The 15,238-nt window shown below is 39.8% G+C and overlaps 1 protein-coding gene across 1 annotated transcript in view; it reads right to left on the reverse strand.

The window, feature by feature from the left end:
- Positions 1-1,299: 1,299 nt before the first annotated feature.
- Positions 1,300-15,238, reverse strand: part of Rgs7bp (regulator of G protein signaling 7 binding protein) — a 113,353-nt gene continuing 99,414 nt past the window's right edge. The window contains exon 6 of the mRNA XM_004623052.3: positions 1,300-4,655. Within this exon, the coding sequence (XP_004623109.1) occupies positions 4,564-4,655 (92 nt within the window). The 3' untranslated portion in view covers positions 1,300-4,563. The remainder of the gene's footprint in view (positions 4,656-15,238) is intronic.

Below are 15,238 nucleotides of genomic sequence, written 5' to 3' on the forward strand. Positions count from 1 at the left end.
CTTACACTCCTGCTGAGTGTAAGAGAACATTCATTTCCATTCTTTCTTGTTGTCTCTGGGAGCTTTGCATGGTGTTATTGAGTTTTAAAGAAGAGTTTATTATGTTAATCTGCATTTTTGGTACTTATACATTCAGATGCTTTCATAGTTATTATAAGTGAGTTATGTCAGGTTGTGGTGCACAATGCCCATAATTTCATTTTCTACTAGAAAGTTTGGGGGTTTTTTTAGTCATAAAATATAACTAATGTTACTCATTCATTTTTCATTCATTCCATGAATATGTTCTCAATAGTTGCTTTGTGTCTAGCTCTGTATTAGGATTTGGAGAAACAACAATAAGTAAAATAAATAATGCTTGCTGCTGTCTGTAGTTCCTGTTTAGCGGGATGAACAAATAAGAAATAATGAAAGAAGCACGGAGACTGTTTATCATGAAAACTTCCTCAAAGTAGTGATTTTTAAGTTTTTGATTTACATTAAGAGATCTAGACTCTTTGATCTATCTACCACATATGTTACTTTTTCTTAATTTGGTTTATTTTTTATTCTGTAGGAGTTTTGCTTTTTTTTTTTATTTTAGGGAAGGGACTACAGGGTGTTCAGGGCCTCACTACTAGGTCGGACTTGCAGTGATCTGCCTGTTTCCAGCCTCCCAAGAACTGGGATTATAGGCGTGTGCTACCACGCCCAGTCTCAATTGCCGGCTCAGCGTGCCCTGGGGGCGGGGCCAGCACGTTGCATTTCTGATTGGCCCAATCTATCCATCTTTCCTTTCTAGTTCTCTGCTGTAGTACTATGATTGAAAGCCCCCCTACACACTATGTATTGATTCATATTGCCTACTAGTTCTTTTGCATATTTATGTGCTTTAACATTTAACCTTTATTTCATCTAAAATTCATTTCGGTGAGAGTTATGAGTTAGAGATCTAATATTTCTTCCATGATAGTCTAATTTAATAATTAACCTTTTCTCAGACTTGAATTGTCATCTTGTAAACACCTAATTCTTTTCTGTTCTTGGATAAATCATGTACTGCATATTTAATTCTAGAGATTTATTCTGAGGCTAATAGTGCAATTGCTTTTTCTCATTCTGTCTAGTGTTACCAGACCATCAAACATTTTCTGTTGAGTGACATTCTAGAATACAAAGAGACAACAGACACTGCTCAGGCCTAAATGGGAGGGGCATGAAGTTAGTCTGGATGATATCCCTAATCCTGTCCATGTTGAGACTTTTAGAGTCTGAACTTTTAGACTTTCAGACTTTAACAACTTTCCTTGTTAATCCAGTCCAACCGCTTGCTTTCTGAAATAAATTATGAGGTTTTCTACTCCTGTGTATGTTTCTTCTCTTATTCAGAAGCTTTACTTTCAGTAGGTGGCAGTGTTGCCAAACTTTTTTCAGAGGCTCATGGAAGAATATAAAGGTCAACAGGATTTTTGAATTTCCCCCAGGAGCTTTAATTAATTCCAGGAGGCATTGGGACTGTGCTACTTTTAAAACTTTCTTTGTACTCCTGACTAAAAGTACGACCCAGGGACTGTAGTGAGTTCACACCTAGATGCAAACAAAACATTATTGGATTGATATTTAAAAAGACAGATTGGCATTGTGAGCTTTTTATCTGCCTTACCTAAAAGTGCCTTTGGACCTACGCCCTTACTAATTTAAAGCCCCAAAAGGTACTTTTAAATCATGTGATTGTGGTGAGGTTCAGGTGAGTTTAATGTTTGCTACGTGGTAGCATTTTTTTCAGATTTACCATAAAGACCATGTATTGCCTTTGTAATCTGGAAAAATAGCAATCAACATTGGTTATGAAAAACTGGGGGTAAAATGAGTGGGTGTGTGCCAGGTTTACATAATTTTCTGTTTCAAGTATGTGGGTAATTTGAGAAAACAGATTCACCGTTCTCTTCTTACCCTTGGAGATCAGCTCAGTGTTAATGGCTAATCTCAAAGTAAATTACTAGCAGGAGGCTAAGACAGCAGAATGTTATATTGGAACTATACCTGAGAGTGTCCTTGGAAGTTGAGGGGAGAGAGGGGCAGCTCCTAAAGGACGCGCTGGCATATCTCGTGGGGTGGTGAATCGCCTATTGCAACCATGCACTGATGTAGATTACAGAACTCTGAGTACTAAATGTAATTTTAGGATCTGCTACTGAAAGGACATCTATAAATCTTGGAGTATGTCTACGGGAACTATAAAATTGATCGAAGGCTGGAAAACAGGCACTATGAATAAAAGATAAGGTGGCTGAATATATTATCTTTGATATGGAAAGTCTGGCTAGGTAATTAGACAAATTCCCATCTCCATGAATAGCTACTACAGCCTTCCCAGACATGGAGGTGAGATCTGAATTTATTAACAGTCTTCAGTCGCACAAAGGACAATTGCACATAAGGTAAGTGTTACTTTCACACTGAGACTAAGGCGAGAGTGAGCTCAAATTAACCAAGCAGAAATGATTTAGGTCAGGCATTGGGAAGAACGTGCTGAATATGAAGGTTGGGCTTATCAATTAATAGCTGTGTGTGTGGAGTAGTAGGAAGAAGACTGAGGGGAAGGGTGTACATAGTCAAAGGGTAAGAGAGGACAGAGACAGAAATGAGAGCATGTCAATTTGGGGCACTTAACAATCTGCAAAACAATGACCCTCAGGTGAAATAGCATCGAGGGATAAAAATGAGCCTGATTCAGAATAGAATATTAAGCTTAATTAAGCTTGATTTAGGAAGATTAAGGTCAGAAGACTAGGTGAATCTGGGAATGGTTACTTGTAATAGCATACTATCACCATTGTTTCACCAGTTTTTGATTTAGAAAATTGTGATTTTTCTCATGTAGCTTGTCAAGGGTACTTCCTTTTGTGAAGCCAGGCATACTTGGAGCCACGCGTTAAATACCAGCTTGTTGTCAAGAACAAGGCCAAGTAACAGCCAGTGTCATCAAAGGAGGGACCTGCATACCTTTTTGAGATGTCTTTTAATCTTTTAATTCTTTAACTTTCACCTCTGATACTAGGGGGAATTATCTGAAACTGCCATTTTTATAGAACAAAACAGTCAAATATCAGCAATTTCATATAATTCAACCTAATATGATAATTGTTTATTTTCTCCATCTTCATTTAAGCTACAAGCATTAATATGCTTAATTTTTTAGGTCAAGATGTTAGTGTATGTATAAATGCCTGTGCAGGGTTGGGATGGGGAAATGAATCTTATACAAACCACTCGTAGGCTTCTAGCTCCTACTTCTATTGTGTGGGACTCCAGTGCCTCCTGTCCAACCTGATTTTTCAAACTATAGAAGCAAGAAAGGAAATGGAAAGACTTGATCTTTCCCGTCATGGGGATTCTGTCTGGGAAGTGAGTCCACGGGTAAAAGGAGGGAGCATAAGAAAATGTGAGCCACGTCACAAGTTTAGAGGAGGAAGACTGCAACAAAGCCGTGAGCAGAAAAACAAAGGCTGTGCCTTCCTCCTTTCTAAAGTGTAGTATTGCTTAATGTGTCCTGCTTTCCGTGTTCTAAGCATAAGACAAGACACCAAGTACACGTTGGAAAAGTCATATCTGCATAGTCATCTAAACTGAGACAAGCTTAGCTTCACTAAAAAAAAAAATATTAATAATGTAAGATGTTAATATTTTTACGATCTGAGCTAATTCCAGCATGCCCTATAAGTTAACACTATGCTGATGAGCAGACACCATGCTTTGGATTTCAATTAGAACAAAATGTGATAATATTCAATTTTACATTTGAGGGTAATTGTATGTGCTACTACCCCGTTTTCTAACTGGATAACTTCATTCTCCAAGAAGCTGAAAGAGACACCATTGGATCAAAGGGAAATTAGTTGCTCATAAGCATAGGAAGATATTAGGATTATTGTGTATTTACAAATTTTTTTCTTGTGCATGATTTTTGTTGCATCATAAATTAATATAGTTTTATGGTGAAGGTTTAGATTCTGACAGAATGGAAGACTAAAGGTGAATGAGTGCAGAGAATGCAATAGGTGAGGTGGTATATGTTTAGTTATAATATTTCTAATAATATTAATAGATTGGCGCTTTTTCAACACCATTTTATAGTTTTAAGTAAATTTCTATGTTTAAAGACTTCTTTCATACGTTATAAGCTGTTAGCGTAAGATCACCACGAGCTACAGGTATACTACTATATGTGAAATAATTGTTCTCTATGATACACTTAAAAATCTTTAAATAATTTAAAAATCATAAGTCTTGCATCTGTCATGGCATGGTTTGGGGCAAACATGCACAATATCAACTTTAAAAATCCTTTAAAAAACAGCCTGCTTTTTAAATCTTGTTTTTTTTTTTTTTTTTTTCTTCTTCTTGATGGCAGGTGTTTTCAAGTGTAAAATCATTGAAAAGGGCAGGGAGTGGTGGGTAAAAATAATAAGGAAACATAGAAAAACCAATCACTGTGTGGTTCAGCTGTCTGGAGGTCCTCAGGTTTTGTGATTTTTTTTTTTTTTTCAGGTGTTCCCAGTGGTGAGTTTCCCGGAGAATCGCCTAGCTTGAGACGAGACAACAGAGCCCAAAGAATCTTCTCTTCCGTCTTCTAACCAGGGGGTAGGGAGTTAGATTCAGAAGGCTGCTGTCATCTGTGATGGGACAGAATACACAGGGAAGTGAGGAACAGATAATAAAAGCCGCTTTTTGAAAAAAGTGGCTTTAAACATCCACCACCCCTTGGACTGATCCTTCACAGCCTCAGTACCGTTGACATTTTTTCAATGCCAGAGAGTGAAAACCGTACTTTCACACTGCACCACATATCTAGTCTTATTATCATTATCATTATTAGTACTGTTTGTCTTTAATTTCCTTTTTTAGTGTGTGTGGCAGGAGCTTGCTAAATTTCGCAGGCTTGACTCGAACTTGTGACCCTTCCGCCTCACCCTCCAGAGGACTAGGATTACAGGTGTAGCCACCATGCTGAGTTACTCTGGATCTTTTTAGTGGATAATTCTTTACAGTGGGAGGCTGTCCTACACATCGCTGCTTGTTTAGCAGTCTCCTACTCGTTAGGATGCCAGGAGTATGCCTCGATCAGCTGGGACAACCAGACGTGTTCCCAGCTATGGCCAAAAACCCTGGAGAAAGGGTAAAATAGCTCAAGGTTTAGAAGTACTGCTTAGAATTAAAATGAATCTGCTTACAGGCAGTTTGTCAGTCAGGGGAAGGAGGTATTTTATGAGAAAGATTTCATACTTTGGAGTAAAGTTGGCTTGATTTCTCAGCTCGCCTCTGCTGTTCTGCAACTTTGAACATGGAACACAAGCTCAATAGCTTCAGTTTTCTTAGTCTGCAGATTTTACAATTGAAGCCGCTCACCTTGGGTGAAGATGACATGACATAATCTATGAAAAATATTTAGCTGGATGGATTACTTAGTGCCTGATATAGAAGAAATATTCAGTTTATATTATTAACTAGGAGGAAGCATCCAGCTAATATAGTAAATGGTTACTGTTAACTATTTCACTTTACATAGAACCATAACTTTGGCTCCATTGGCTCCAGAAGGAATGTTCAATCTTTCTCTAACATTTTCTATAGATTTTTGTACATAAAGGCATTCTGAGACAGATGATAACTGTTGAATTCATAAAGTTTTTATTTTATTTTATTTGTGGTAGTGGGGATCACACTGGAGACCTTGCACTTGCCAGACAAGCACTTATTTCTAGCTGAGCTATCTCTCCAGTTCATGGTTTGGGATTTTTAGTATAACAAGTAAAGGAAGAGATAAACAAGTAAACCACATCTAGTTCACTGGGTTGGGTTTAAAAATATATATTGTGGTATAAAAGAAAGGCAGGGTAGAAGATCTTGTTGGGGTAGACCTGGCCAGTGTGGATCTCAGAGCTGGAGAAGAACTATTGTACAAGGAAAGAGCCCACAAGTTGCCATCTGGGGGCAGTGCTAGTACATGACCTCACTGAGGCAGAATGGCTGATTGGTACGGATGACTGTTAGGTACCCTTCCAAGGCTGAGGTGAGAGATGCTCTCTTTTTCCAAAATAATCTTAAATGAAACAGGACCTTAGCAAAGGGCATGGAATTAGTGATTAAGTGAAGAGGTGGATGACTGTAGGAGCAGAACAAATTTCTTCTACAGAGAGTATTTTTTTCTTCATTATTGAACCTAGCTATTTAAGATACTGTAAGAACAAAAATATGTCCTGACTTTCTGGTCTTCTTACATTATAACAGAAAATGCCCCCAGCTAGCTTGTTAGTTACTCATGTAAGAGTTCCTGTTACAATTACTGTTACTACTGGCTCCTTGAGTTGGCTGGTCACTATGATGCATATTGTAAGAACCAATCAGAGAAAGCCAAGCACTGTGCTTCTTGTTTTTTTTCCGCTATAATTTTATTGAGAAACAAATAGCAATGAGACAGTTTCAAACCAAATTGGTAGGACAGTTTCAATCATTAACACATTGCATACATTCTTCCTAGTGGTTAAGTGCTGTACAAGATGCGGACTTGATATCCTATTTACAAACACCATTAGAACAAATCGCTCTATTCATTAAGAGAATGTAACTATATATCTGCTTCTTGCTTGCCACCTCATGGAAACCTCCTTTCCTGAGCCTTTGGGGCCTGACATTTTGAGGAACAACTGATTCCCAGTCAGTGCCCATACACCATTAAATAAATCTGCCTCCAACTCCTGGGTGTCATTTCAATGTTTCTGCTTGCCATTGCAATGTAAATATTGTTATGCAAATGCCTGGCAATTTCCTCTCTGTCCTTAAAGTCTTTCACATGCCACATTTGTTTGAAAATTTCTCTCTCTCTCTCTCTCTCTCTCTCTCTCTCTCTCTCTCTCTCTCTCTCTCTCCTGTGAATCAAACTCAGGACCTTGCATTTGCCAGGCAGGCACTTGTACTGCTGAGCTATATCCCTACCATCACATTTATTTGTAAATAAGTATCATCCACTGAACTTGACAGTGGTCCCTGGAAAGATGCACTGTGTTACTTACCTAATAGGAGAAAATGGGTGCCCTCACTGTGCATTTCAAATTGCCCAAACACAGGCCAATTTCCAGTCTCCACAGATTAAAATTCTCCCTCAAAACTCAAATTCTGTTACCATGGAGAAAAGAAGGACTATTCCTATCTTTTCCACAGTGGAAAATAATCTGGGCATTAACATTTTGAGAGCTAAAATTAGGACATCTTTCTTTTATAGTTACCTTGTCCCCAAAGAATTAAGACACTGAAAAAAATGTCAGATACTATACATGAGGCTTTTTTCTCAGGAGAATCTCTCAGAGATGAATCATGATAATATTTGGAACAAACATTGAATCCAACCTCACTTCTTCATCATGTCTATGACTTATTTTAATCACCCAATGACCAATAAACTTAATGTACTTGGATATGGCAAGTATATATCATTTTCTGAAGGGTAAAACATTTGACCTCTTGGCCTCCTTTTAAATAGTGACTATATTTACTGCAGCTCAAGTCTGCTTGCAATTCAGTGCTTCCCTGTAACAGTCATCAGAGCTAGGAATGTGTCTGTAGGGAGGGAGAATATTTCTATTTCTATTTTTAAGACTTGGAAGATCTATTTTCTAAATTCCTTTACCTCCTTTCCTTTTCCCATAAACAAAACACTCTAGAGGTGGGACTTACCTGGCCTTCATATATAATAAAATACAATTACGAGATGCATGATGTCTACTACATGAGAAAAGATCTATCCTAATGTTGTATTTACAAAGAAAAGTATAGTGTGCAGGCTTTAGTTTTATGTATAGTCTCATTCTCTCTCTTTAACATTTATGAAAAACACAAAGGTATTATGTACAGTGACTATGATATTTTTATAAGGACTGCATTTTGCATCTGTTTATTCATTACAGTGAATCAAAACGCCCTTCAATAGCACTGTCTTTAAAAAAAATAGTTCTGTGTTTTGTGGCATTGAAACTCGTCTGTCTGTCTGTCTGTCTGTCTGTCTCTGTATGAACACACACACACACACACACAAAACACACACACACACACACACACACACACACGGCTCATTTACAAGTGGACCAGAGTGTTAGGATTGGTAGGAAATTGTTCAGATATGAAGCAAAAGGCAGGCACCTATGAAGAGTGATTGCTAGTTTGGGGCAGTTTTGTTGTGTGTCAGTGATGCCTTTGCCCAGCCCAGAGCTTGTCTGATCATCACCTAGGGCCAAGGAGACATGGAAGCTCAAAAATTCGTGGCAAAACTTTAGAGCAGTGTTCCACACCATAGGAGGCTGCAGCAAACACAGAAATTTGCCAAGTGGCAAGTATGCCTGGAATGGTTTGAAATGAATTCCAAGTAAGGATGTCTCCACATGGATTGAAATCTCATCTTTTAAGAGCTGTGTATAGAATGTGAGCAAAATTGAACATTTCCCCACTTGTCCTAAATTTTCTGGGGTAAACCACTTGAACCTGTAGATGATATGTTGAGAAAAAAAGAGGAACCTGAAAATGCGCTCTCTCTCTCTCCCATTTCTCCCCCCTCCTTTTTTTATTCTTTCCTTCCTTTCTTCCTTCCTTCCTTCCTTCCTTCCTTCCTTCCTTCCTTCCTTCCTTCCTTCCTTCCTTCCTTCCTTCGTTTCTTCTTTCCTTCCTTCCTTTCAGTGTTCTTCAAGGTTTCACTATGCAGTTCAGGCTGGCCTTGAACTCACTAAAGTAGCCCAGGCTGGTCTTGAACTCTCAGCAATCCTCCTGTCTCAGCTTCCAGAGAGCTGGAGGCAGGTATGTGCCACCACCCAGCTGAGGTTTCAAACGCTACATGGAGTTTAAAGCCATGCTCTTTGATATAATTAAGAGAAATGCTTGTAATGAAATAGTAGTTACAAATTAATTTAATTGAACTCAGCAGTTCTCTAACATTAGCGACTTCAGCATCATCTGAAGCCTTAAAGCACAGATTCTTGGCCCAACGCCAGAGTTTCTAGTTGAGTAGGTCTGGGATGAAGCTGGAGAATCAGCATTCCTTACAAATTCCCAGATGCGCTGATGCTGCCAGTCCTGAATCACACTCATTGGAGACCTGGTAAGTGCAAGGCCTTTTGTTGGGTACTGAGGGTAATACCAAGATGATCCCTAATAGAAAAATGGTCCCTTGCAAGGATCTTTCCAGGAGTAACCATGAATCGTCATTAAAAATATCATTAGAGTGACATAAACACAGTGCCATGAGAATTCCTAAGGGGTAGCAATGAAGGGAGATTTTCTCCCACTTAGAGAAGAACAAAAATGTTTCTGAAAGATCCATGGAGGCCTTTGTGATCATCCTGGGTTACGAGGAATGGGGAGAACTTGGATGCTGGTGAAGGGGATGGGTGTTCTGATAAAGGGGTAGTATGAACAAGTATAGGGAGGTGACCAAAGGCAGCTTAAGTTGGGTCCAAGTAAACTGTCCAGTCTGGCTGGAATGAAGGGCTTTTTGAAGGAGGGAATGATTCAAAGCATCCTCTTAGGAAACCCTAAATATGCTCATACTTTCCTTGCCTCCCTGCTTTTACACATCTTATTCCTCCTTTTAAGAAGAGCCTACCCTACCTGGACAAGATAATCTGCTCTTCCCCATGAGCATAAACTTCCCTGCAGAATCTTTACGATTGCTTCATGTATCTACATTCTTTCCTGTTGCCACCCCTTCCACAAGCAATCGCTACAGCCCTTAGCATGTGATTACATCCACTCCTGTCTTCCCACCATCCCACAAACAATTCGTTGTGAAAATCTTCATGCAGTCACCCTCACTGCTCCAGCTCTTCTTCATCTCCCACTCACTTCCAACCTTCCTCAACCAGGCTTCTGTGCCCCAAATTCCAAGTCAGTGGTCTAAGCCAACAGTGCCAAGGAATACCTCCCTGCTAAATCCTCTGGACAATTTCATTTCTTATCCACTTTAATCACCCTGCACCATTAGCCACTTCTTCCTCTCTGCTTTTGACTTATTTTATTTACGTATTTTTTTAACAGTTTCAAAACAAGTTAGTAGGATGTTTACCATAATTAATACATTGCATATTGTTGTCTTCCTAGGAGTTATTCAGAGGACAAGATGCAGACCAGATATCTTGTCTAAACAATAGTAGTACAAACTTTTATTCTCAGTGAACTAAGAGAAAGTAGCTGTATTATCTATCCTAACTCTCTTGTGTATACATATATATTTTTTCCTTCCCCCCTTTTTTTTATAACAGAACTGTCCTTTATTTACACTTTTGTGAAGTTAGTAATGCATGACACTAGGTTGCTTAGCAACTGATAGCAAACCTTAATCAGACAGGATGTGCATCTCAGGAGTTGTCAGAAACAAAAGTTACAGTTTTAGTTATCTAGGTCTTGCTTTAACTTGGTCATAACCATCCAGCAGAAAAGTATAACCATGAGGTATAAAAAATAATGCCATATTAATATGCTGAGCTGAAAAAGGCTCAAGTCAACAGCTTCTGACAATTGCCAGTTCTGCTGATAACCTACTACTATGATGGACTATTGGACTATATTGGGTTATTTTGCTGAATTCATGTACCTACAATCTTTAGACTGGTTTCAAGTATGAAAAGGTCCTTTAAACATTTCTCCAAATACAGCTTCTCTAACTGCAGTGGAACACCCATCTCTGAAAAAACAAAGCGAAAAGGGGGATATGTTGGGAGCCATAAAGCTTGGAAATCGATCCAATATATATAGGTGGGACTTGGCCCAGGGCCTCTGCTTTTGATTTATTTCACAGTGCTTCTGTGATTTTCTTGCCAGGCCCCTTTGTGAGGTGCATTTTCCCCTCTAGCCAAAAGCCTTCACTTTTGGTATTGCAGGGTTCTTTTGATCTACACACTCCCTGTGGGTGGTCTCAACTTTTCTCAGGGCTTCCATGACATTGTGGCAAGTGCTTATTCTACTGAGCTATCTCCCCGGCCCCATGACACTGTGGGCAAGAGCTCAGTTCTCTTTCCAGTCTTCCTAGATCACACCCTGGCCTCATTAACCACCAAGCATTGCTCTTGGGATTGCCCCATGTCCCAAACTTTAATTTTTCTCTACTTATACTGCTTCTCCTCTCTTCTCTAACTTACTAAGACCAGAATGTCCAAACCCGGTTTCATTCTTGATTCAGAATGAAACTTTTTTTTCTTTTTTTGTCCTTCTTGAAACAGTGTCTCATTATGCAGTTCAGGCTGGCCTGGAGCTCACTTTATAACCCAGGCTGGTCTTGTTATATTCTCTCTCTTTTTTTTTTTTTTTTTTTTTTTGGGCTGAACCAGGGATTGAACTCAGGCCCTTGTGCTTGCCAGGGAAGTGCTTATTCCACTAAGCCATCTCCCCAGCCCCTCCAGGCTGGTCTTGAACTTGCAAGATGCTCTTGCTTCAGCCTCCTGAGTGCTGGGATACAGGCATGTGCTACCATGCTCAGGTCTCTCCTTTTCCTTAATGCACACATCTAGCAGGCCACCTTTGTCTCTGCAATCTCTAAGCTGTAGGTGAGATCTTAGGCACTTTTTACCTGGATACTGCACTTGCCTCCTGATGCATTTTTCCATCAGCTCAAAGATAAAAATCCAACCATCTTAGTTTAGCCTTAAATGTATAGCCCACCTACCCCTCTCACTGCGGTCTTCAGTCTCCATCTAAGCACTTTCCCAACTACTGGAGACTGTGGTTCATAAAAATGCCTTCCTCTTTCATCTCCCCATGTACCTGCTCACATCCAGAGTCTTCTGCCTAGGCTATCTTTTTTCATCTTTTTTTGGTAACTCCTACTCATTCTAAAAACTGTTAGCTCAAAAACTTTCAAAAAGCAAGCTCGAAAAATCTTTCATTTTCAACTCAAATCTGGGTTAGGTGACAATGGACTATGTAGTCACTTGTAGTCTCATTGTTATGGGGTTATGTTCTAAATGCTAATTTCTGTGTCTTTTCAAGTGTGTGTGTGTGCGTGTGTGTGTGATATTTTCAGAGTTCACTTGCCTTCCCTGAAGGCTCTTCACAAACTCTGTGAGGATTTGGAAAAGTTTCCCAGGAGATTCTCATCTGATTCTTAAAAAAAGACAGCTTCCGGGAGAAGAGACTTCTTAGCACTTGGCACAGAACTTGGCATGTAACAGGGGACTCTTACATGCTGGATGATGATGGGGCCACAGGTGCTGGGGACAGAGGTCTGTTTTCCTTCTATTAGACAATGAGCAGACATTTAACATTTGTGAGTACGAAGAACAAATGTTTCTGATTACTCAGGATGGCCAGAGTAATGCATTTGAATGTGACATGTGGATTAGATTGGAGGAGGGAGGGGGGGATTGCATATATCATACTGAGTAAAAGCTACTTTTACACAGCCACTGGTAAAATGTCCAGAATGACCTTCAGATACCAAGTGGAAGTGGAAGTTTCATGAGGCAGTGGAGAAAGGAATTAAAGGATCTCTAGGAGAGAAAGTAGCTTCACCCCCAGCGATCCTGAGCCAAGTATCCAAGGACTCCTCTGCCTGCATGGCCAGATTGATTCTGAATACGGAGCCCAGTTGGAGCAGACAAGGTGTAAGTCTGGGATAGGTGTTGGTAGACCCAAGTTAGTGTGAAGGAGTACTGTCCCTAGGAGGACATCCATTCTAGAACAGACTCAACTTCTGACTTATTTCCAGACTGAGCTGAGGGATGATATCAACAGCCAAAAATTCTGTGCAAGATGGAATATACCAGCACATTCCACAGCAGTCATTAAGTCAGAATTTCAGAAAAGGTGAAACTGTCTTTCAGGCTTAATTTATTTCTGCCAGTTTGTTTTGTTTCATAGCAGTGTGCATCGAGAAGATGCTTGTCCTTCACTTTCTAATCTCCTTCTAGCCTTTGTCAGTAACCTTGCGGGCTCTCCACAGGTGGTTCCATTTGTAATTCATTTGACACAGCCAGACGATCATAATTAATGAAGCTCCCTACAGAACTGCCAATGACCTAGAATCTAGTACAGGAGGGACATGGCAGCAGGGGAAAGAGCAGCGGGCCAGGAGCCAGAAGCTCCGCATGGTGCCCAGATCCTGCTGGGAGCTGCAGCAGGACGAGGGAGGCCTGCTCTTTTTCTGTGTCCCTCTTTGTTTCCAGTCTTACACTGGAAGGATGGGAAAGATTTGTCTAAGACAAAGGCTGCATGACTAGCCATCAAAATTTTGGTCCTGGGCTACCTTCCTCTTTCCACTGAAAATCAATTTCTAGTAAATTTTTCTTAAATGTTAATGTATAGGAAAGAGGAAAGATATGCTTAAATCTTTAAATGCTGAAATCAGCACAGAACAGCTTCTGAGTAACAGCTAAGGTGGAGATGGAGCAGAGTGGAGTCTAGACTGGCAGATAGGCACAAGGTCAGGGCTTAAGGCGGGAAACACCAGAGCCGGAGTGGTGTCTCTTTCCCACACCCCCTCTGTTCTCTCTCTGTTCCAAATACTCACATAAATGAAACAAAGAGAAAGGGAACAAGAAAGCCAGGAAGGGAACAGATGGCTTTTTGTAATGGTTTTCAACTAGTGAAAATTGTGTTTTGATAATAACATTCCACAGAAAAGAACTAGAATAGTTTCTCCAGCATTCGCCCTTCACCAGTTCCTGCACCTGTTACCCAGGCCAGTGCAATAAATGAAACACCCGAAAGGGGGCACCTCTGTGGTCTATCCTGTCCTATGTGGTTCAGGAGAGGAAGCTTGATGATTTGTTTATTAACAGATGACATATGCATCTGTCATTGCATGTTCCTGGAGAGTCCCCAAGAGTCTTGGACTACTGCTTCTGGTCCTCCCCAGGCCTGTTAGTTCTCTGTCCCACTGCTTCGTTCACAATGAGTATGCTGGGGTATGTGTTAAACATACACCCCGATATAGAACACACTTGATTTGTACATGTATGGGGTTTCACTTCTCCCTGATATGAAGAAACTTGAATTTCCTACATTACTTTATTTTGACTTTTTAATTATTATTAAAATCTTATTGTACCACTTCCTTCAGAATAATAAGTCCTTGCACTTCCCAGCTTTTCCTTTTTTGTTCTCCAAGTACATGGAAGGTTTGTGACATGGTGTCATTTATCTGGGTGCCTGTTCTCTTTTCACTTATACTTTCCCTCACAGTATCAATGTCTATTATGACTCTTATATTTCATTTTTAAATTTTTTTCTAGAGCATCTGACATATCTTTATTCTTTTTTTCCCCCATAATTTTATTGAGAAACAAATAGCAATGAGACAGTTTCAAATCAAATTGGTAGGACAGTTTCAATAATTCACACATTGCATATATTCTTCCTAGTGGTTAATTGCTGTACAAGATGCGGACATGATATCCTATTTACAAACACTATTAGAACAAATCCCTGTATTCATTAAGAGAATTAACTATGTATCTATCCTAACCACTTTGAATACACAGATACCAAATGGACATTCATCTGTATCCCCTTTTTTTGTTAAGTTCTGTTATTTGAATATTATAGGTGTGTAAACTCAGCAAAATATTCTAAAAGAGTCCAGTAGCCCATAATAGTATTGGGTCTTCCGCTATGACTCTTATATTTTAAAGAGTCTTTAAAATTCTAATTACTATTTGTTTACTAAAGTAATATGAAGTTATACAGAATATTTATATTACCTCTTATGATTATTTAGTGTGTGTGTGTGTGTGTGTGTGTGGCCAGCTCAGCCCACCAGGGGGCGCGGCTGGCTGGCATGTGGTGCTGGGGGATCGAACCGCGGTCCCTGTGCTTTGCCAAGCTTGTTCCAAGTAGGTGCTTTAGACCACTGAGCCATCTCACCAGCCCCACCTCTTATGATTATAAAAGTGACCTAAGTGAGATTTTCATTGAAACTGTCCTACCAATTTGATTTGAAAAATTTCTAATTTTTTTCCCATTAAAGTGCAGTTCAAAACCTACTGGGTGAATTATTACTTGATGTAGGGGAAATGTTTAAGAAGGTCTGATTTAATGGTAGGTTTTATGCTATCTGTGAAATGTAGGCTGGGGGACCCTGGGACGCCTTCCTTCTGGGCAGTGGAGTGGGAGGTTCAGCTCCCCTGGGTGATGCATTACAGCATGGGACAACCTTCAGATGCAGAAGATGCCCAAGTCTGAAGTCCCAGGAGTCAGTGCTGTGAACTGCAGGCTCAAGGCG

Source organism: Octodon degus, unplaced genomic scaffold (assembly GCF_000260255.1).
Source record: "Octodon degus isolate 3935 unplaced genomic scaffold, OctDeg1.0 scaffold00001, whole genome shotgun sequence".
In the NCBI taxonomy this organism is placed as follows: Eukaryota; Metazoa; Chordata; class Mammalia; order Rodentia; family Octodontidae; genus Octodon; species Octodon degus.